The sequence below is a fragment of the Apis cerana genome, linkage group LG2 (genome assembly GCF_029169275.1).
Source record: "Apis cerana isolate GH-2021 linkage group LG2, AcerK_1.0, whole genome shotgun sequence".
In the NCBI taxonomy this organism is placed as follows: domain Eukaryota; kingdom Metazoa; phylum Arthropoda; class Insecta; order Hymenoptera; family Apidae; genus Apis; species Apis cerana.
In genome coordinates this window covers 12,085,054-12,107,135 of record NC_083853.1, presented here as the reverse complement: position 1 = coordinate 12,107,135, position 22,082 = coordinate 12,085,054, and the positions used below count along the sequence as shown (strand labels likewise).

Below are 22,082 nucleotides of genomic sequence, written 5' to 3'. Positions count from 1 at the left end.
GCAGTTAATTAGCTCGTTGATGTGGATTATGCATAATGAAGAAGAGGCGCTATTGCGCAAGCTAGCAAAAACGAATTGAGGCCATCGATGCACAATCTCGACGAGGTCTTTATAAGGCGAAGAAGGATTTCGAAGACTAATAATTTGATATCTGAATATGCAATTTGCATCCGCGTACAATAAAATTATTCGAAGGATAACGTCGATTAATTTTATGACGTGTGCGTGAAGAATAAAGATAAACAATATATTTGCACGATGTACTCCGATAAAAATGCAACGACTGGTAAAATGAGGTAGCGATCTATTTATACTTCGTATAATAAAGATCTACTCCGAAATGTATCTTTTTGATCGTCGGTATTATATATCGTAGAAACTCTACTTTATCCACCACCGTTAGCAATCTGCTCGGTTATCTACCGTAGATAAAGTTTCCACTAGTTACCAACGTCAGATAAAATCAATATTATCACAATCATTGTACAGAGAGATTACAGAGAGTTCCTTTACCGACTTACCGACGGTACAGAATTCTCATTTAGAAAAGATCCTAAAAAAGAAAGACTCCTTAACTCCCTTGCACATTTTCTCGTCAACAAAATTAAAAAAACGTCACAATATTCAACGGTATCTATATTTCTTTCATCTTTTACTCGCAGACTTAATAAAGATTCTTTTATCGCGATTTATTTCGACAACTTTTACCAAGATTTTAATCTTCCTTCGGACGCGATAAAGTCAGTGGGAAAACGCATAAGAGGACTAACGAAACGCATAACAACGTAGGCGGAACGTCTCGCCCCCGCATCTCGAACAACACCACTCCAAGAAAAAGAAAAGGAAGTTCTTTCTCCATTCGTGTCGACCACCTCCTCTTTATTCACCTTGCACGACGAATAGAACACCCAACCTAACCCAAACGCAAAGATGGGACAGACGCACGTATTCTCAACCGAGATCAGACACATGCATCGACTCTAGTGTTGGTCGAAACGAGAAGTTGGAATAAATTGGGAAGATTTCCTGGAGAGACGCCTCGTCATCCGGCACGTGCTGGACCCGTTCGCAAACCGGTTTTCGATTCACCACTCGGCCGAGTATCGTTTTTATCCTCCGAACCGGGTTCACGATCGATCCTTGACGAATTATCGTCGTCGTGCGGACTGCTTTCGCGCATAAAAACAAAATTACGCGCGGATATAGAGTACGCGTTCGTGCGTGTTCGTTTTTTATGACGATTATATAACGAACAGCCGATACCACCACCGGTTTTGTCCGATTCAAATATGCAAAGCTGTTTCCGTGATCAAAGTGAAACGTTGCCAAAGAACTGCGGAGTTGATGTTGGAATTAATAACGAAGCAGCGGGATACTTTTTCGATTAAAACACGCGAAAGGTAGCAGTGAGTTTTATTATATGATAGAAAGAGAGAGAGAGCGAGAGAGAGATTCACAGTCGAGAGTTAATTCGTATAGGCGTGTTGGAAAGGTGTAGGTGTAGAGAAGGCTTGGTTTACTAACAAATCTCGCGACAGGTCGTGAATTCAATTGCAGCTATCGGTGGAAATCGGGTCGTTTTACAGCTGGGCTTAATTATCGCCTGTATTGAAAACACTCATTGTCACGGTCCAATTAATTTTCGAAGGTCGGGGCTTGGTCTTTCCCCGTTTTTTGCCTAATTTCATCCTGGAATATTATACATTCGCGATATTAACGAGTATAACGCGTATAACCATTTACGTAATTACTCGCCGATCGATTCTTAAATAGATTCCTATCGAACTTTTTTTTCAAAACTCTTTGACTCGGCGATCTGCGCAACGGAAAGAAAAAATCCAGGAACGCGTCATATAATTAGATATTTCGATATTAGATTTTAGATTATACAATCGCAATTAATATTATAAACCAAACAGTAACATTTACAAAAGATTTTGCGTCGGAGGGGAATCGATAGAGCAAAAGTCGACGACCGTTCAAGAAATATTCCCGATTGAAGAATTCACCTCTGCGCTATCTCTCATAAGAAATGCATTAGCCGCCCAATTGGATCACACGCGACAACCCGAAACCATTAATACTCGCGTAGTATCCTCGCGTTAATCCCGAGTTCCCATTCGATTTTCCGGTAACCCGAACGCTTCTAGTTTTATTTACGGCGTATTACACAAAGCACTATCGATTCAAGCACCCACGCGCCGCACTCGTTCAAAGCGCCACCGTGTACGTGTGTGCTTTGCGTACGCGCACGTAGAGAGGATCCGCTCGCGCCAACTTGTGCCTCGAACCCTATCCAATTAAAACAATTTAGGGGAGAAAAAAAGAGAGAGGAAAAAGAAAAAGGAAGCAAGACAGATCGGACAATGGAATTTCCGACCACGAAAAAACGTGTACCAAATTCTACAACGTTTTGCACGATGCACTACCCCCTTTCCTCATTGGCTTTTGTGAAAAATTTACCGGTTACCCGTTCGAAATGCGGAAATATTCGACTGAACGCGAATTATCCTTTGCCCGGAGGAATTTTGCAGCGGATTGACGTTTAAATTTTTCCACGAGCACGGTGGACCAACGTTGGCCGCATTAACCGTGTCCCTGGATTTTATACGTACCGTTATAGGGAAAAGAGGTCCGCCAGACTTTTCTTTTTTTATTTTGCTGGACAGTGAGCGGGCTTTTTTGCGTTATTCGGTTATATTGAAACGGTCGACGAATGAGTCGGGCTCCCTAAAGTCGAGAAAACCTCCACCTTTTATTCCTCCACCGCTTTTTCGGGTCCACCATTCCTATTATCGTTTCAAGATCGTTTACCGAGTATTCGTCGCAACTGAATGAAATTTTCAGTATTTTTCCTTTCTGTTCTTTTTTCCCTTTTTTACAAACAAAAGATTATTGCGGAGAATAATCAGAAAATTTGCCAACACCGAGGGAGCTGAGCAAAGGAAAGAGTTGGAGGCATCCAAGAGGAACGCGCGGATCGATGGTCGAGCCCGTTGGACGAGGGAACCGTTAAGGACCAGGGGAGGATAGGCAAGATTCCGGGAGCACTTTGCCCGAGCAAAGTGTCCGGAAAAAGCGAGTGCAACGAGGGAAATTCCAGTTACGGAATGAATCCCCGCCGCTGAAATCGCGCCGCTCGGGCTGGAATTCCGCGTGAATCGTACGGAAGAAGCGGGATCGAGAAGCGGAGGAACGCGGCTAAACTCGTTTCTTTGGAAAGAAACGGACGGGACGGGTGAAAGAAACGGTGTTCCATCCGTCCAGGTCAGAAATGCTTTCGACCGATTCCCGGCAGAAAAACAGGATCCTCTTCGACGCGATTCGAGGGGAGGGAGTTAACAGGCGGGGCGTGTGCGGCGAGATAGAAATCGATAAAAGTGCACGGAATCGTGTACGAAGATCAAGGTTTGGCCGCGACGCATCGATGAATTCGGAGATGGTTTCGAGCGAAGGAAGATCTCGAAACGAAGGGTGCACAACGCGCGCTGGCAGGGTGCCGAGTGGGTTTCGTAATGAGAAGATTTATCGAGTGCCTTCTCGAGTTGTGCCCCGTCTTAGAGGATAATGATTGAGCGAGGATTTATAAGAACGGCTCGAATAACCTCTTTATTTAACGTATTCATTGTTTCATCGGTCGGAATTCGAGGAGGAGAGAAGATGTAATAGGGACGTTGCACGATCGACGTCGCTTCCTTTCTCGAGTTTACGATGAATTTGGTTTCCATGTCTTGGAATTTCTATGGAAGCGAGGAAGGGAAGAGGAAATCGGTTTCCGTGGAGGAAGGAATGGAGGGAAGGATCTGTATGGAAGAATCGAGGGAGAGCTGACGTGTGAGAAATCGAAGGAGAAGTCGTGAAAATGGAGAGGCTCGCGCTCTGTCTCGATTCTTCGATTCTAGCGCGAAGCAAAGATGGAACGACGAAGCTACGATGTGATATTTTTGCGTTGAAGTTTCGCTACATCTGTTTTACTCGTCGAATTCTCAAGAATTCAAGGATCGAGTCTTCGGAAAATTTCGAAACATTTCTCGATATAGAATTGGCTGCCAACTTTTCTAATTGTTCGCGCGTTGAAGATGATCGGGAAACGTTGGATCAAATGGAACCGAATTGGACCGGATCAAACGGAAACAATCGAACTGAAACCGAGACAAGTTTCTAATCCCAATAAACCGAACTTTCGTTACGTTCTTATTTTATTTATAAATGTAACCTCTACAACGTTCCTACAATAATAATGTCAACTAAAATTAAACGTTCCTTCTCTAAACTGACAGAAATAATCAAGACCAAAGCCAGAAGTCAGGATCGTTTTTATTGGCGCCATTATTATATTCAACAGTGACTCACCTCTTTCTCATTGCCGATGCATCGAGGATTCAACGACAAAGAATAGCTATATGGCTGGCGCACATTACGGGTGGCATTCAGAATCGGAATTTTTAACGGCGCCAAAAGGAATAAACGTGGAACGATCCACGTCTGACTACGTGCGAATCGTTTCCACTTCATCTCTGCCCCTCCTCCTCGATTCGAGCGACGCCGAGTCTCGATCGACCGAGTTCCTCGTCATTTAGACGTCCATGTATTGTTGTCTCTCGCCGAGTATATCAACATCGCACGAATCATCGGAGACGTACGTCATCCGGTGAATAACGGACGAGAATTGATCGGGGAATCGTACCTTCTTTTGTCACATCGAATAAAGGGACGATACGTACGATAAAAGAAGAATCGTTCGAGCTCTGCAATTTCGATAGATTTGAAACAGTTTTCAAGAGGCACAGCGTATAAAGAAAACTATTCGTAAACATCCACGTTTCGAGATTCTATTGCGTTTAAATAGAACGACACCAGGGATGTTTTCTTATTTCCCCTTGCAGAAATTCTCCGAACCACGAGTTCTCATAAGGACAACTAGAAAAGGTATTGATCCGCGGTGCTAGGTCGCCTCACCCAATTTCTGATCTATAAATCGGATTATACGCCGCGCACGCAATTTGGCAACCGCTTCGAAACGATTTCCCCACATTAACCGCAAGTTTAAATATTTTTCGAAGAGACACGAAATAGGGAAATCTCTAGGACGAATTTTTTCGCTTTCGTTCGTCGATTTCGGTGGAATTTCTCACGAGGAAAAAGATGGAACGATGATTTCGCTTCGTCGTAATAATTCTCCGGTACATCTTTTGAGAACAATAGAACGCAGATGTTTCGTTGTCTCTTTCGTTAAGAGATTTCGTGTTTCGAGAGTATAAATAGATGAAATAATTTTCCGTTTTCCATTTCGTAAAAATTTCGTTCAACGTGTTTGGATATAATTAGTGGAGGATTCGAGGTATCGAGTGAACTCGGTTCGCAGCGTAATTTTGCAGACTCGGGTCGAGTTAAGCGGACCCAATCGGAGCGCGTCTAACTCGATCGATATCGAAGAGAGCACTTCTAAATTCCCAGACTTCTCAACATCTGTCATTAACACACGCGGCCATCAAAGAGAATCGCGTCACCATTCCGTAAATTAACACCGATTTCGTTCGTTGGCATCGCGTTAGCCTCGCTGCTGTCATAATCAATCGAGAATTACTTCTTCGTTATTTGCCAATAACGAGTCGAAACACACCTTCTCCTATCTCGCGTGCCATCTTGATAACGCGTACAATCGTTTCTACCTTCTGAAGCTTCAACAGACGTTTCGCCGTTAAAGGTGAAATATCACCGAGTCCATCTGGAATATAAATACTCCCTCTACGATTCCATCGATAGATTCGATTGAAAGAGCACCGCGAAGAACGCGACGATTGACTCGCGAAGAATCCGCGAGCGGTCGGCTTCTATTCATCGACGCTGATTCTTTCCATCGACGAGGATTTATTTGTCAATCGTGTCGAATAAACCGCGGCCACGCTTTTAAAGGGGTCGAGATTTTGGAGAATTGCATCGGATGTTGACAGTTCGAAAGGAATACTCGAGGGACGCCGTTATCGATTGCCGCGTACGAATCTGCGAAAGGAATTAAATTGTACGATTTCGGGAAGACGTATAGAACGCGTGGAAAGGGATGTTAAATATTTAACGAGACCGTTTCGAGGCAATCTAAAGATTCGAAAGTGGAGCAACTCTTCTGGCAGATATCCGAAGTTTATTCGATCGTGTTGTTCTAAGAAGAAATTTATTAAGTTGATTAAAAAAGTATCCGTGAATATTCTTATCCACTCGTATAAATCTCCTATAGTTTCCATCTCGAATAGCTTTCTCGAAGCAACCAATTAGCGATTGGTTTCGATGAATTAGTCTATCCAAACATTAAACTTCGATCGCACTATGATAAACTTAATTAGAATTCCATCGCGATGAAGCGGTCGTTGTAGAATTCCTTCCCGTTCGACGCCCCGCGCGTCCAAATTCCATCTCGATGATATTAAACGCGAAAGAGGGAAATATATATCGAATAACTTTTTATTTCGTTAGAGCGAAGTCGCGTTCGAGCTTCGATATTACGTAAAAACGAGAGAAAATAAGCGACGCGGTCGTAATTTCGAATGATTAAGGGGCGCGACGATCTCCCCGTGAAAATTCCTGGCGAATCGATCATTTCGGTACCGCGCCTTGTTAGCCCCGACAAAGATTCGCACACGTAACGCGAGATTGTATAACGAGATAGGCGTTCAAGGATACCGAAACGAATTCATCGATCACGTGGCCCGTCATTAGGGCACACGCGCATTTCCGGTTCGAGAGATGGACGTTTCGAGACACACGCGGCATCGATTCGTCAATAGGGGCGTGGTTAAACCACTGGATACGTTCATTAACATCGTTACTCACGGAATTTCGATTCGCGCTGTTATCGTTTCGACCCTTAAGCGCGTTAATTGCGGGAAAAACTGGTCGACGTGTGAAGAGAAATTTGGTTCCAACGGTTCGTTACGTTTAATTTTTACGATAGTTAAAAATTTGACGATGAATGTTTTATATATACATGTGTTCTCTCTCGTCGAAGATTGAGACGAATAGATACTCACGTGCAGTTTTCGAGCTGTCGTGGCAAAGTGTCGTTAGAACGATTGGAAAGGATACTCACCTGAAAATAAAAGAAAAGCCGTCGGTTATAGGTGTTAAGCACAAGTTATTCGCAATTAAAAGATTATAAGAATGTGTAGAATCGCGCGATCGTTTGAAATTTACTGAGACGAATTTCAATTGATCCACGCCTCAATTATCGAGATGGATTGAACAAGTGCGAACGATTTTCCTTGAATCTGTTGGCCGTATCATCGGATATGCAAATACCACCCAGTGAGGAGCGTAGAGTGAGGTCTGGCGCAGGGGTCAAAGGAGTCTGACGTGCCTACTCGCCTAATGGATCTATTACTTAGCGTGACATAGCCTCGGGATTATGACATGCCGATAGCCAAGAGTGTTAAAGCATTGGTAACGTAAACGCGACAAAATCCGCGCCTCTCGAGCCTCTCCGACGATAAAATAATTTCCCTTTCTCGTGTCTCTTCAAAACTGCTAACTACTCGTCCGTAACACGAATCTTTCATCCTCCGCACAACCAAACGTGTAACATACCTTGCACGATATTTTGAAGATCGAGACACCAGGTCATAAATCGATCTCAACGAAGCAGACGTCGATCAATTTTCAATGTCAAATAATGCAAATAGGCCCGCAGTTATCGCAGCTTTCGAAATCGTAATTTCCAGGGAAATATATTTTTAATCGATCGTTTTATCAGATTGGAATAAAACTGTTCGACAGACCATCCCCTAATTATTTTGAGAGATACGGATATCTGGGTCGCCGGCGCAATTTTGCTTCGTCGTTCGGTTAAATCGGGATCACGGAATTACACGAAATATCGTGGTCCCCGATCTAATGCTCGCGTAGACGTTCCATGATCAATTATGCATCGAACGGAGCATCATCACGGATACTATCGACCGGATGGTGTCGACGAAGGTGACAAGGATTACTCGTTGGGTTGCGCGAGAGTCGCTCGATATCGAATGTTTTCGCGTGGAGATCAGCCGTGGTGGAAAAGTGGTATCGAAGGTCGAGCCTTTCGTGTTCTTCCCTTGTGTCACCGCCGCCCACGACGATAACGCCTTTCGCTAGAAATTAATTCGATTAGCGTCTGTGTCGTTGTAAAACTCTAGAATGCGCTCTGGATGGAATCCATCGGACAATGAGGAGAGAAAAAAGGGGAAAAAGGAAGAAGAGAATCATTTAAAGGAAGAAAATTATTGATCGGTTCGAAGTGTTATTAAGTCGACGTGACACGAAACGTGATAGCTTAACGAGCACAATCTTGCCTAACCGGTTAATTATTGTACGATTGATCGGATTAACAACGATCAATCGGGTGGGATAAACGATAAAGGACACGGGAAATGAACGCATGCACGGTTAGTAAATCGTGGCCTGTTACTACCAAGCTTCAAGGTAAGGTCGCGTCTTTAATTAACACGACCGCGGCTTAAAAATAATTAATGCGATTCAATCTGGGCGACAACAAGTTCTTTTTTATCCGTCTCCTTTCCCTTCATCGCGTGTATCGCGATTCTAGGTGTCGTGGAATCAACGTTGTGTAAATACGCGATGGTAACGTGGCCACCGCAGATAACGCGAAGGCTTTCAGAGGGGGAGAGAGAGAGAGAGAGAGAGAGAGAAAAAGATCGATAATCGCAACGACTGGAGAATCTTCGAGAAATCGTGCGACGATTTATCGGTTCAGCGAACCGTGATCGAGGACTGAATTAACGGATACAATGAGAATGAGCTAACGAACGATATTCGTGTTTCATTCGAGATTAACTCTTTGGCGAAGTTTCGTGAGAGAAATCGCAGAGGTAAGTAGTAGAAACCTGGCTTAACCAGACTACGGGGACATTAGTCCGCATTTGGGATTCGAGGGAAGTTCGTGATGAAAATTCACGACGCTTCACTGCGTTAATTGCGTCTCTCGAATTCGATGCCAACCGAATCTTAACGTGGCCATATTTTTTTTAACATCTTAGAAAGAGAGATTTTTTTCATCTCACTCAGATGTGCATTTCAATGTGTGCTTCAACTTATGAATTTAAAAAGAAAAATTCAAAATTTCAAAATTTCTATTATCGCGAACGTAACGTTGACCACGGTAATGGTAAACACCGTTAAAACGAGTGAAAGATAACACAGATTAGTAATAGCGGATAATCTCATCGTTTGCTTGTAGTCGATAAATGCAACGATTTTATTTTTCAGAATTAAAGATAAATCTTTACGATCAATTTTTCTAATCGTATGTTATGCGTGAAGAAAATACAATTATTCGTTACCTCATTCCTTTCTCGTGCTTTCTACAACTGTTAAAAAATACTATTAAAAAAAATACTATCGAATAATCTAATAGAATAATCTAACGAATAAAAATTATATTAGCTTAAAATTGTATAAAACTTTAATCGATTTACCGAGAGATAAAAACTTATTTCAAGAACCTGTCAACTTTAATATCTAATCTATAATCGATATATAATATGTAGCTAAATATAAAATATAAAATTAAAATAGTTTATGAAAATTACCGAGCAAGTAAAATTCAAAATAAATTTTGTTAAATGTACCAAATTTTATATGTATATATAGAAAGAGAGAGAAAAAGGATTATAAAATCAATTCACTGTTAATCGCTAATCTTCCTCCTCCAAAATTTCCTTTCCGAAGAAAGGCCGCGATCAATTAGCCAAATGTAGAACGAAATGATAAATCAAAATAATCAAACGAAATCCTTCGAGTCGCCGTCCATTTGAAACAAGCGTTTCAAATTGAACGAGCAGAAGCGGCGATCTTTATCAAGCGGGACGGATAAGAACGAGATGCCCGAAGCATCTGGTAAGCGCGAGGCCGACTCGTTGAAAAATGCGATTACGACGGCGTGACCGCGCCCGAACCATGGAAAACAATATATCTGCACACTTTGGTTCGTGCCTTTGTGCCTCTGTGCACGGTTAACTTCGTTTCACGTTTCTGCAGCGTGGCTAATAACGCGCCTTTGTTAATCATTATCGCGTTCCCACGTCGACCAACGATCGACGAGGCCTCGACAATTCCGCGACGACAGCGTAATAACGGAAAACGTTATTACGATTACGCATCACCCGGTTTAATATCTGCACAGCTGTTCGGATGGAATTGCGAATAATTCTCGTTCGTTTACGTCCGAAACGAGAAACGCCCTCCCGTATTTTCATCCGCGATTCATCGGCTGGCGAGAATCGTGGAAACGAGAGGGATATGATAATTCGACGAAGCGTGGCGCAACATTGGAGGATACAATGGCTTAGAAATTGGATAAACGTTCGGTATTTTCGAGAAATTACGCTCGAATGTAAGTACAAAGTGGATTGCTTAACGCGGCTATCTCAATTATTTTTATTCTTCGAGTCGAGCGATGAGAATTCTCTTTGTTGCGGATGATGCGATCTCGAAATTTTTTTTTAAAAAGATAATGCTTTTATTGCCGTGACTAACAAGGGAAAAGAATTACGAGGTTGGATGTGGAAAAAAAAATAAAAATAAAAATAAAAAGAAAAGAAAAGAAAAGAAAAAAATAGCTTTAAAAATTAATTAAAAATAAAAATAAAATGTCATCATAAAAGATTATTTAATTATGTGATAAATATCGAATAATAAATGAAAATAATAATTTAAACGATTAGACGGTCGATCCTGTACAGAAACTATTTGGCTACAATTTCTGGCAGAACGTGTTGGAAAGGCGTGTTCCAAACCGCGTCATAGCCCAACGGTTTATTTACAATCGGAAAAAGATGAAAAAAGTTGTCGGTTCGTTTCCACCTTTCTCGCGTTATATAAGGAAAAGAACGTAGCACGGCCACATTATCTGTAATCAAGCAGACTTACGTATAGACAGGCGTATAGCCGTAGAATCGAGCGCATTCGACAATCTCGAAATATGCACGTATCGCAATTAATTTCTACGAAATGCGCAGAAAACGCACCAACACGTTCAAACGATTTTTTTTCGCGTTTTTTCCTTTTTTTTTTTTTTCTTTTTTTCCTCCTATATAACGATCCATCGAATTTCGATGAATTTCGATGGAACGTGGAAAATTACGCCAGATTGCGCGGAACCAACTTTCGCAACGGTGTTTCATGCGAATTCTCGACACTGACATCGTTGGCTGGGAACGAAAAATGAAAATAATTCGAGAGTGTGTCATTGATGAAAAAGCAGTGGAACAAGATTGAAAGCCTCGACATAGAACTGGTGTAACGCGAAAAATAGAGAAATATTAATGGTCGTAACCTCGCTCGAAAATTACGCGCTTACCTTTTTTATCGTTCCATCTGTCGACACGTAGCAGACATAAAAGTGGTAACTATAATTAGCAAAAAGTAAAAGATTAGAACCGTTGTCCAAACGCCACGCGCTATTAAGAAACGCGACGCGGAATTTGTTGTTTCTATAGAGGACAGAAACGTAAACAGAGATTACCGGCTGTCTCGTTAAATTGCGAGTTTCTAGACCACGGTTGGAATAACAGCTACCTATGCGATGAACGCCATTAAAAACGGGAAAAGATCGTCCTAGTACGATAAGTGATCTAACTGTACCAACGAAAAAATGATACAGTGGTTGACGACATCGCCAAGTCTAGTGTCCTCAACGATGCAATGAAAAAAAAGAAATGGAGTGTTTATAGCGGCGTATAATTATCTATCCCCGAGCAAGCGTGGATAGTAACCATCGTGTAACAAATGTTGGAGCGAAAACTATAATAGGCAGGACAGAGTCAACGATGAATACAAATGATAATATTCTAACGAGACCGCAATAGTGATATGTTAATTTTTTATGAGCACGTTAGCTGTCTTAACGATAAATATTAGAAACGAGCGAGTATTGTCCGTTTCGATTACGGGCGATAATTACTTTTACAAAATTAAATTTACAAAAATGAAATAATTATCGAAAAATAGATAAATAGCTTTTACGGAATAATTACGTATCTATATAATTACGTTTATATCACGTAAAGTTATGAAAAATACACGATAGAAAGTCGATCGAACGGACCAGATTTAGAAGATCATAAAACGAAATGAAACGCGAGACTTGTCGTACGGGTGCCGCTTTTATGGACTAATAACGCGCACCCTTGTTTTTCGAACCCTTGTCGTCATCGCGAGGGCAAGGATTTTCATTTTCGAGCACCCATTCTCTTCCTCTATGCCCTTTTGTCTCGCTATGCGAATGATCGAAACGAGAGACGGAAAAACTGAGAGAGAGAGACTTTCGTGTGACGCGAATTGCCTGACATTTCCATCGAATCTAGATGATTGCCGGTGACGATTTTATTGGATTTTTCCTTTTTTTTTTTGTTGAAAAGCAATGGAGTCTCGAAACGATGTCAAACGATTCTACGATTCGTGATCAAAGAGGTCGAGAATTCGTAACTTTAATGGAGTTTATAGCTCGTTTATCATTCGAGGAACACGTGTAACGTTAAAAAGCGAAATAAAAAGTATTATATTATAAAAACTGCGAAACATCTTGAATCGATATCAGAATCTTCATCAAAATAATGAAGCGGCTTTCCAACTACTGCTTACTTTCATTAAGCGAAAGAGGAATCGATCGAAAAAGCTTTTCTTATTCGTGACAGCTGGCTGACGAGGTCGTGGTAAGAAGTTGAATTGGAAATTATGACCTAAGATGGATGCGATTTAATGAGATTTCGATGGAGGAGCAAGCTCAATAATTCATTACACCACTAACTAAAACTTAACAGCCTAACCGTCTCGATCGCGAAAAAATGAGCCGGTAAGATTTGGATTGAAGGATAAAAATCGCGAACCACGATGCAAGAATATTATAGAGCTTTAAAGATTTATGGTCAGTGCACGAACAACGGTATGTTTATAGTAAGAATGAATTCTGTACGTTTTATCTTTACGTCCGGAGTAAAATGTTTAAAAATTGCAAACGTGCAATTAGAAACAAACGAAACTCATATTCTATATACGCTTGTTCCAATAAAGCCATTTTTATAATTTAAAACGCATTCTCCATTCGGACAGGAACAAGTAACCCGGACAAACGTATCTTGATTACGCTCTACCGAGATCGTTAAAACGGTCTTATTAAACGATCCATTGAGCCGAGGACAAAAGATTCCCCATTAATATTTGAAACGCCGAATAATTTATAAGAAGGAATGAAATAGTATTTGGCCAAATACTACGTCCTTGCCATAAACGTACACGTTTCAACCATAAACGCGCCGATTCGTTTCAAAAGAACCCTTTAAAAGAAGCGAAAGAAACTAGATAAACCAATCCCATCGAACCGGAATCTTCCCTGCCCCCTTCGGTTTTCGCACGATAGAAAAACCGCATGCGTTCCATCATCCCCAGACAATGACTCGGTACAAAGTAGCGACTCACATAGCCAGACGTTGCCGCGGGGCGCGGTGTGGAGCAGGTTGAGGTGCAAGTTGAAGTCGAGACCGGCCAGGTCCTGTCTCAAGTGGGTGCTGTCCATGATCAGTGCTCTTTCGGGTAGAAGGAAGAGGTGGTCGCTCCCTTCGGCGGGCCCCAGGGTTCGCGGGACACCGAGCCCAAGAGGCCCAGAACGGGCTGTCAACATTCTATCCTCACGATCGCCGAAAATCGCGTTGTCGCGCGATGGCGCATTATCCGACCCGATCCCCGACACGCTGACCGCCGCCGCTTCCTCGCGCTCGTGACCGATCCACCACCACCCCTCCAACACTCCTCGATTACTGTTCTTCGACCTTTCCACTCGCGTTTTACTTACTACGCGAGCTTCCTGCGTTCTGTGTCCAATGTGCGGGGGGGAAACGATGGCCGAGACCGATGGCCTAACCACAAACACGTATATTCTTTGAATAGTTAACTAACGAGTACGGGACGAGTACGGTTCACCAGAAGCTATTATGGATTCACGTATTTGTAACGAATCAGTGGAAAGGTGATTCCAATTCTGGGCAATCACTGGCGGCAGGGTTCACTGACAGCCTCGTAAATATTTACACGTAGAAACTAGGTGGAATTCGTCGCGAGGAGACGAAAATCCCCGAAATAAGAAAGCCGCGCCAAGTACGCTTATTCGAGCAACCCTCTCTTCCTCGCGGCGCCCCTCTTCTCTTTCATCGCGTCCGGCGCGAGTTGCTTCGCGGTCCAATTAATCCGGCTCTAATTACCAGCCACTTTTGTTGATCGTTAACTAGGAATCGTCTAGGCTCGCGATTCGCGTAACGGAGAATCCTTTTCGAAATCTTTTTCTCTCTCGGCGAACAATCACCAACCAGTGTTACGCTCCTTTGGCTCCTTTTGCTTCTCCGATCTTCTTTCGCTCGGTCTGTTTGTTTATCCTCGCCGATATATCACCGTGTCGCGATTGATCGAACGCATCGTACACGCTCGACGAGTATATCTTTGATCACGGGGACCGGAGTACGATCTTGCGTCTCGGCCGGTCAGTCAACCCTAATGGAGCGAGGAGACGCGAGGGACGCCTGGATCAGTCCACGCGGGTTGGTACGAATTGACCGTACGGACGAGTGGTCTCGTTAAATTCGTTTAAAGGCGGGGTGCTTCGTTAAGAAGCTGCGAGATAGCTGGGAACGTGCCTCGATCGTGACAATGTTCTCTGTTGAATGTAATTTCAGACGATTTCAAAGTTAGCGTAGCACTATGCTCGAGATGAAACGTAAATCAAACCATGTATGTCGTCTTCTCTTTATATCGATCGTGTTTGCCAACAGAAACGTCCCCAAGCACAATAATCTCGTTTGCATATACGAATCGCCCACAGCAAATAATTGAACGCACTGCACACTTTCGATATGGTTCGTTTGATTAACACGTGCCCTCTCTCTGAAATCGCGATTAGATACCGAAGAAACGAACAACCGAATCAGATCGACAATCGATTTAAGCGGGGAGCAAACGAACCGTATTCGATCGGTGATCGTACATCACGAATGTAAACACAATGAAGAAACGCAAGACGTGACTGGCTGTCAAAGCAGACAGAAGTGACTCGTGACGACACACGGATATCGAGCGTAACGCGATCTTTTGCGCGTGGCGGTCAGCATTCGACTGAATGACGCTGCGATGCGGCGCGCTTGCGAGTCCTGCCGAGGAATGTCGGAAATTGCCGAACACGCGAACGCACGATTCGGCCGGTAGACACAGGGATTTTTCGTTTCGTTCGGGGTCGAGATTAAAAAGCATCGGAAGACAGTAGTGCGTCTAATCTATATATTTCATCGACGCTCCATCTATATGACTGAATATAATTTCTCGAATTTAATTGCGACTCTACATCAGAGAATTGACACCGAACGGATAAATGTTCGCATTGAAACGGATGGAATATGAGAAACGACACACACGTTCGTTTCGTACGGAGAGGAAAAATAAAATCGAATGAATGAGATCGTTGACCTGGGAGATTAAAAAAAAAAAATTCTCGCTAATTCCCGCCTAATTTCTGGCGTCGAACGAGAAATTCTAATAACTGATGGATTTTCTACGCGTAAATGCCCTCTGCCTACGATTTGTTTGTCTCAATAGTACAATTGCGCGTTGTACACTCTGCAGTATAAAAGGAGTTCTATTCATCGCCATTTCTATCCGTCTTCCCTTGTGCCCCATAAACTAAATAAAAGTTTAAAAGCTTTTTAACGCTTCGTTTTAAACATGAGAATTTATTCTTGTTTAAAATTCCAAAATTTTTAAGTCTTTCCGATTGTTAAACACGCATAATTTTATTTCCTCGAGCGATTGTCCAATTTAACAGTATACGCTCGAAGGATTTAACAGGATCGTAAAAAAAAAAAAAAAAACATCTGATTATAACATTATTCTACGCACAGTTAAAAGGCAATTACTTACGTCTAGAATTACAGTTAAACGGTAATTACAATCGTTTATAGCATAGCATGATACCGAACAACGAAGGAAGTGATCTTTAAGCTGCGATCATTAATGTGCATTTTAATACGCACATACAGTCAGGTAAATACATATTTATACTACAGGTGCAACGGATACAGTACTGAAAATGCTATAAGGCGCATTGACTCGGCGAAAAAGAAAAGAAAAAACATTAAAAAAATAAAAAAATTATAATGAAATCCATTTCTAGAACCACATATTTGAAAAACAAGATCATTAAAAAAAAATTTATATATCCTCTAATATTTCACGAATTCAATAAAAATTTATAATTAAAAAAAAATTAGAGTAATCCTTAAAATTCTATCGTAGATGAAATTTCACGCGGTTTTTAACGGTAATTTTCTTCGACTAGCTAACTTTTAACAATTGAAACCCAGTTATTTAATCCTGGTTTGACTTTTAACAAAAAAACTTAACATCCCAAATTCTCGTACATCTTTCTCATCTCAAAAGCAAACTGAACGCATACTTTCACCTCGTCTAGTAGTATAAACTGTACACCGACTCGAACTGCGTCAGATACTTGGCTAACTTTTTATTGCGTTTCTTATCGAGCTACGACAACGCGGCGTGCCGTTTCGATCGATCGATCGGCTCGTTCGAGGCGATTTTCTTGCCTAGGATAAACCGAGCGTCGCGTTCGCCGAGCGTAAACGGTTTCAAAGAGGAAGGTGGGAGACGCGTGAGCCGGACGAGAGAGAAAAGTTCGTGATGCGAGAATATCTCGAGCGTACGACATGGCCGACGCTTAACAATTTGCACGAACCTCGCTTTTATAGCTAAACAATGTTTCATGAAACTGCATCCAAACTATTCTCGCATAACGTGACGACCGTTAGAACGTTTTTCTCGGATCGCGTTCTACGAAGTTGCAGTGGATGATTTAGGAAAACGAATGGATCAAGTAAAACGATAACCTTTCGAAATATCCTGTTGAAAGAACACGAGTATCCGGTTCGTGTTCTATCGTACGTACTCTTCAATTCGAGATTATTCGATTATTATTACAGGGCCGATTCTTAATAATTTGCTCGTGAAAGGACAAATGTTTGGAATCAGGTTTAAGGCTCACGATAACGGTCGACTTAACGGTTTTGCAGATAGCCAACGTGACTCGATTCCGTTTTCTTCTTTTTTCGGATTATTTCTACCCATATCTTGGATTAAACGATTAAACGATTATAAATTCTTGTGCGTTTTAAGGGAAATTCAAAAATATAAAGATATACTAAATCATATACCGCTCTCGCGTTCAAAGGTGGGTTTATTATAGCTTGAGATTTTGTCAAGTTTATTGCACAGACCTTTGATCCAACTATTTACGAACGGATAATTGGATGCCTCGTTTAAAATCGTGTTACAACATCGAGGCAGTTATCTGCTCGATGAAAGTGGTCTACCGCTACGAGTTTCCAGTATCAAGTTCGATCGAGTTCTATTAAGTGTCTCCCTCTCGTTACCCGGCTGCGAAAATGTTTTCGTTTCGCAACCGAAATTCCGAATTCTCGACCGAGAATCCGGGAGACTTCGTCGTGACGTGTACGCGGCCACGTTTCATCCAAGTTCTTCAACCCAAATGGATATCACGGCGAAATCGGTGGAAGGGAAAAAAACTTCTTTCGAGAGAAGTTAAGACCGTTGCACTTCACAACTGAACCAAGCTGCATCGATCGTATACTGTTACCCGCTCTGCGGAGAAGCTTCTTGCGGCTTGATCTTCCGCGTGCGTGCCTCGTGTACGAACTCGCTCAAATGGCGATCGATGCCCCTTTTATGGGGACTAATATGCCAAGTCCACCGGTCGACTCGTCTGATAGAGGCGGCACGCAGCGATCCAACCGGACGCAGACAGCCTGCCGACAACCCAACGATTGACAGAGATCTTGGTACTCGTTCGCGGTAATCCCGTCCTATCGCCTCGATAAGACGAATCGCACTCTTCGTGGACTCTTTCTACGATTAAATTGGATCGTTCTGCTAATAGGTGATCTTTCGAACGGCTGTAAACGTCTCGGATCGATTATGTATATAAAAAAGGAAATAATAAAGAGCGCGGTTATTTCGCAACTATCATCTTTCAGACGTTGCGTCGCGATATCGATAAGCTTGGAACAATCTCGGACTAACCTTGAACCTCTCGTACGATGAGATTTTGATGACATGCCAGATATTCCGATACGATCGTGGATTCGCGTGTTTTTTCGCATTGCTTTCGGGGGTAAAAAAAATTTAACGTTCGATAACCTTGGGAAGTTAGATAACGTTTTGAGAATTTCAACAACATTTCAGCGTGATGCAACGCTTCGAAATATTCGAGAAGATTGAATTGTGCCGCGAGAGGTGCGCACGAAACGGAATTTCCGAGACGCATTTTCACAGCGGACAAGGAAGAGGGAAACGACAATGATCCGAAATACCGCTACTCGCCGACAAACGAAAGCGTTGGATCGCATAGAAAAGTGGTGGCGCGGAGGATTAAATCATCGCTAAATCCGCGCGCCACGCGAACACCCGTTATTTCGCAGTCCTCGCGTATCGTATGATATTACGGCATTGTGATGCCCGATACACGATCGACCAGAAAAGGGACGAGACGCGTCGAGACGTGACGGCAATCCAGCAGGCCTCGTAGCCAAAAGTAGCCTCGCGTACCGTTCGTGTATTAGTTACCATCTTTTTTGCGCCTGTCCATCTGGCGCGAAAATCTATCCATCTCTCCCCTGCGGAGCGCAAAATATCCTTTCATATTTAATCGAATCGACCGTCGTGCATCATCATCATCATCGTGTATTATTGGCTCGTTAAAAAAAAGTAAGAAAAACATTCTCTCCCGGGTTCTACGAAAATTACATCACGTCCACGCGACTTTCTTCCGGAGAACGATCTACGTTTAACGTCCAATCTTATTATTTATAACCGCGAAACGGTTTTAATAACCGTTTTCGTGCTCGTTTTCTACGAGGATGTGTCATAACAGCGCGTTTCCAACTGCGTCCGCTTTCCACGCCAATCTCGCCATCTTTTTACTCCTTTGTGTATACCTACGCTCCACAATGTACACGTACGGTTATGCATTAAACTCGGAGATACCTTGAAAAAGTGGCAATCTCGGAACCTGAGTGTGGCAATCACTCAGATTAGAATCGATCTGTTTCGCGTCTGTTTCCTTCCAACCGCATTCTCCAAGGCGATCGCAATTAACGTTGACGCGAGAATAATTAAAATTAAAAAAGAAGAAGAAACGTGACGTGGCGCGGTTTCGTGTTGCGAGCAGATGGCACGCGGTGAAAGCGACGCGAGCCGTTTTTTTCAGTGATACGCAATCTTGGCCCGCTGGAATGGGATACATAGTCGCGCGATTCTCTTCTCTTTCTCTCTCCCTCTCCTTCCCTCGTGATAAATGAGTCAATTTCGCAGTGTAACACGCCGCTCCGTGGAAGAAGATAGGAATCGGCGGCCGCAAGTTTAACAGAGCGGGGACGAGGTTCCGGCAATCAACGCCGATTTCCGTTCCTAATCGAGCCGCGAGATTCCCGCGTGAATCATCATCGCGGCGGGAAATTCAAAAAAGGGAGGAGTGGAAGGAAGGGGGAAAAATCGATATAGTCGAGCCGATTTTATAAACGACAAAACGGATCTCGAAGAAGCGACCGAGTTGCATGTCCCAGTCCAACGCTCGCCATTGCGTCGGTTTCCGATTAAAATCGGAATTACAAGGGAAACTGAACTAAGTGAAACGCTGCCTCCGATTCGGATTTCGTTACGATCGACGAGAAAAAAGTATGGTATAGTGTGAATAATCGTTGGCGAATTCTCGACGAGGTCTGGACTTCTCGAAGAAGACTCGAGTCGACTCGGGCAGGCGATGCGTGGTAGGGAATTGGGCCAAGCCGATTCCTAGAAGGCGCAAAAGGAACGCGAATAATTTCGTTCCGATGATCGTGGCTTCGACAGGCAATAACTTCGTTCCGCTGTAATAAATATATCGAGCGGAGAGCTCCAAGGTAGCCACGACTAAAAAGAAGAAAAGACTACTCTACGCGGCCTTCTTTGTACCTTTTCGTTCCTCCCTTTTTTCTCATCCTCGTCCTCTTTTTTCTTTTCCTCTCTTAATCCGCCGCTGCTTAGATCGCGAAAGCTTCCGCGAAACGATTTCTTGCCTCTCTGTAAATTAAATGATAGGCCATGATCGGCGAAAGTGGAGCAGCCAGGGCCAAGGAAAAACTTGGATGTTTCGCGGCGCCTCGATTCTAGAACTCGTTCGCAAGATCTTCGAAGGGAGATAAGAGGAAGAGGAGGAAAGAGGTCGCCGGATATAAGCGGCACCGCAAACGCGGAATCGAAGGTTCGAGGATGAAAAATAAACGGAGAAGATTGCGCGAAATGCGCTCTAATTCTCCGCTCAAGTACGACCTTGCTCCTCGCTATCTTTTATTGCATGGCGCGAAAGCCATAAACGAAGGATCCTTTCGATGGGGGCAAACGCGGAACGATATCGTTGCTTTTATTCCCTTCTATTCCCGACTATTTTCCGCACGATTGGAACAAGTTAATATCGTCGAGGGAAAAGTTGGCGAAATTTAAACGAGCTCGCGAGGACAAGAACTCGGACCAAGGACGAAGATGAGGACAGAAAACTCGAAAACTCGAATCGGAATTCGGTTTCGTATCATTGCTCCTCCCTCTTCTTCCCAATTCCAATCCCGAAAATAAACTTTTTACGGCATTCTCTCGTCGCCGACTCGTCAAATCGTGCCGCATCCCCGCACTATATATATCCGAGCCGATAATCGATATTACATCTCCTCTTACCTCTTAATCTCACCGGATTTGCCCCCGGCAAATCCGTAACAGTTTCTCCTTTCATTAAAAAAAAAGAAAAAAAAGAAAAGAACCCGATATACAGGCGGTGTGCTTCCTTCTTAGAAACGCGAAAGAGGGTGGGCGCGGAGAAACGCGGACAATCGTCCCCGCGTGTGTTTAATCTCGGTGAATTAATCCGTGCATGGTATCGCATCTCGCCCGGTCAGCGGCTTGCCTCTCGTATCTCGTTCCCTCTCGTCGAAAGTCGAACGATCCGAAGCGAGTTCCACTCGGGTCCAAAGATTATCATCGGGCCGGGAATAAATGGACGATGGAAAATGGTTCCGCGCGGACTACGGTGGCTCGTCGAATCGATTCGATGAATAATCGGAGAATAGACGATCCGCGAAAGTCTTTAACCTAAATCGGGTGCACCGATCGACTCTCCTTTATCATATTCCGCCCGATTACGCGATTAAGAATATAGAATTATATATGCTTTTATCGCGTAGCAATCGCGTTGAGAAAAGTTGATAATCGAAGAGTGGAATTGGAACAAAATTCGAGTACGCAATAATAATATAACCTTAATTTCCAGCAACGTTGTTTCGATGTTGAGCACGGCCACGTTCGTTGACCGTTGGTGCTTATCGCGAAGAAAGATCCTTTTTTTTTTTTTAATTCTCTAATTCAAGACACGCGCGCGCACAAAGCGTCCCTCTCTCTTTCGTGGGGGGTTAAAGGATCGAAGGAGGAGAGGCAGAGAGGGCTCGTTAACTCCATCTTCTTGATTAAATTGCCCTGACTCCTGCGCTTCACCCTTTGTCTCCTGCCCTGCCTTTATCGTTGGCAAAAATCTCTCTTTGCTCGTTTTCGCCTCCCTCCTTCTAAAAAAAGGACGTGTCGTTTCACAGTGGGTACAAAGAAACTATATTTCTCCTCGACGATAAAAATCGACGCGCGTAAAAAAGCTATTATCGAGGAGCGTGGAGACTCTTTTTCCCCTCTTATCGAACGTTCATAAATTTGATTCTCCTTGCACTTATCTCGCGGGACAACGCGCGAGCCTGAGAATAATTCGTTAAAAACGCAAACATTCCGAGTAGGATGTAGGCGTGACCGAGGCCGGCTACCCTTTTTTCTTTTCCTTTTTTTTGCTTTTTTAGGCTTTCACCGAACTGCGAGCCTCGGATAACGGTTACTCCGCGTAATTATACCGTGTTGATGGAAGAAATATACTTCGCCACGAACTGCAACCGCGAGTTTTC

General features: G+C 43.1%; 1 protein-coding gene across 22 annotated transcripts in view; it reads right to left on the bottom strand.

Moving 5' to 3' along the window:
• LOC108002582 (MAP7 domain-containing protein 1) overlaps positions 1-22,082 on the bottom strand; it is a 142,760-nt gene that overhangs the window by 78,797 nt on the left and 41,881 nt on the right. For 5 of the 22 annotated variants that reach the window (XM_062071205.1, XM_062071206.1, XM_062071214.1 and 2 more), the window contains exon 1: positions 13,465-15,502. The exons of 15 other annotated variants lie outside the window; for them this stretch is intronic. In XM_062071205.1, coding sequence (XP_061927189.1) covers positions 13,465-13,666 — 202 coding nt within the window. In that variant the 5' untranslated portion in view covers positions 13,667-15,502. Of the gene's footprint in view, positions 1-11,347; positions 11,397-13,464; positions 15,503-22,082 lie in introns of those variants that run through there. 2 more of the 22 variants (XM_062071239.1, XM_062071233.1) reach the window with 1 other exon arrangement.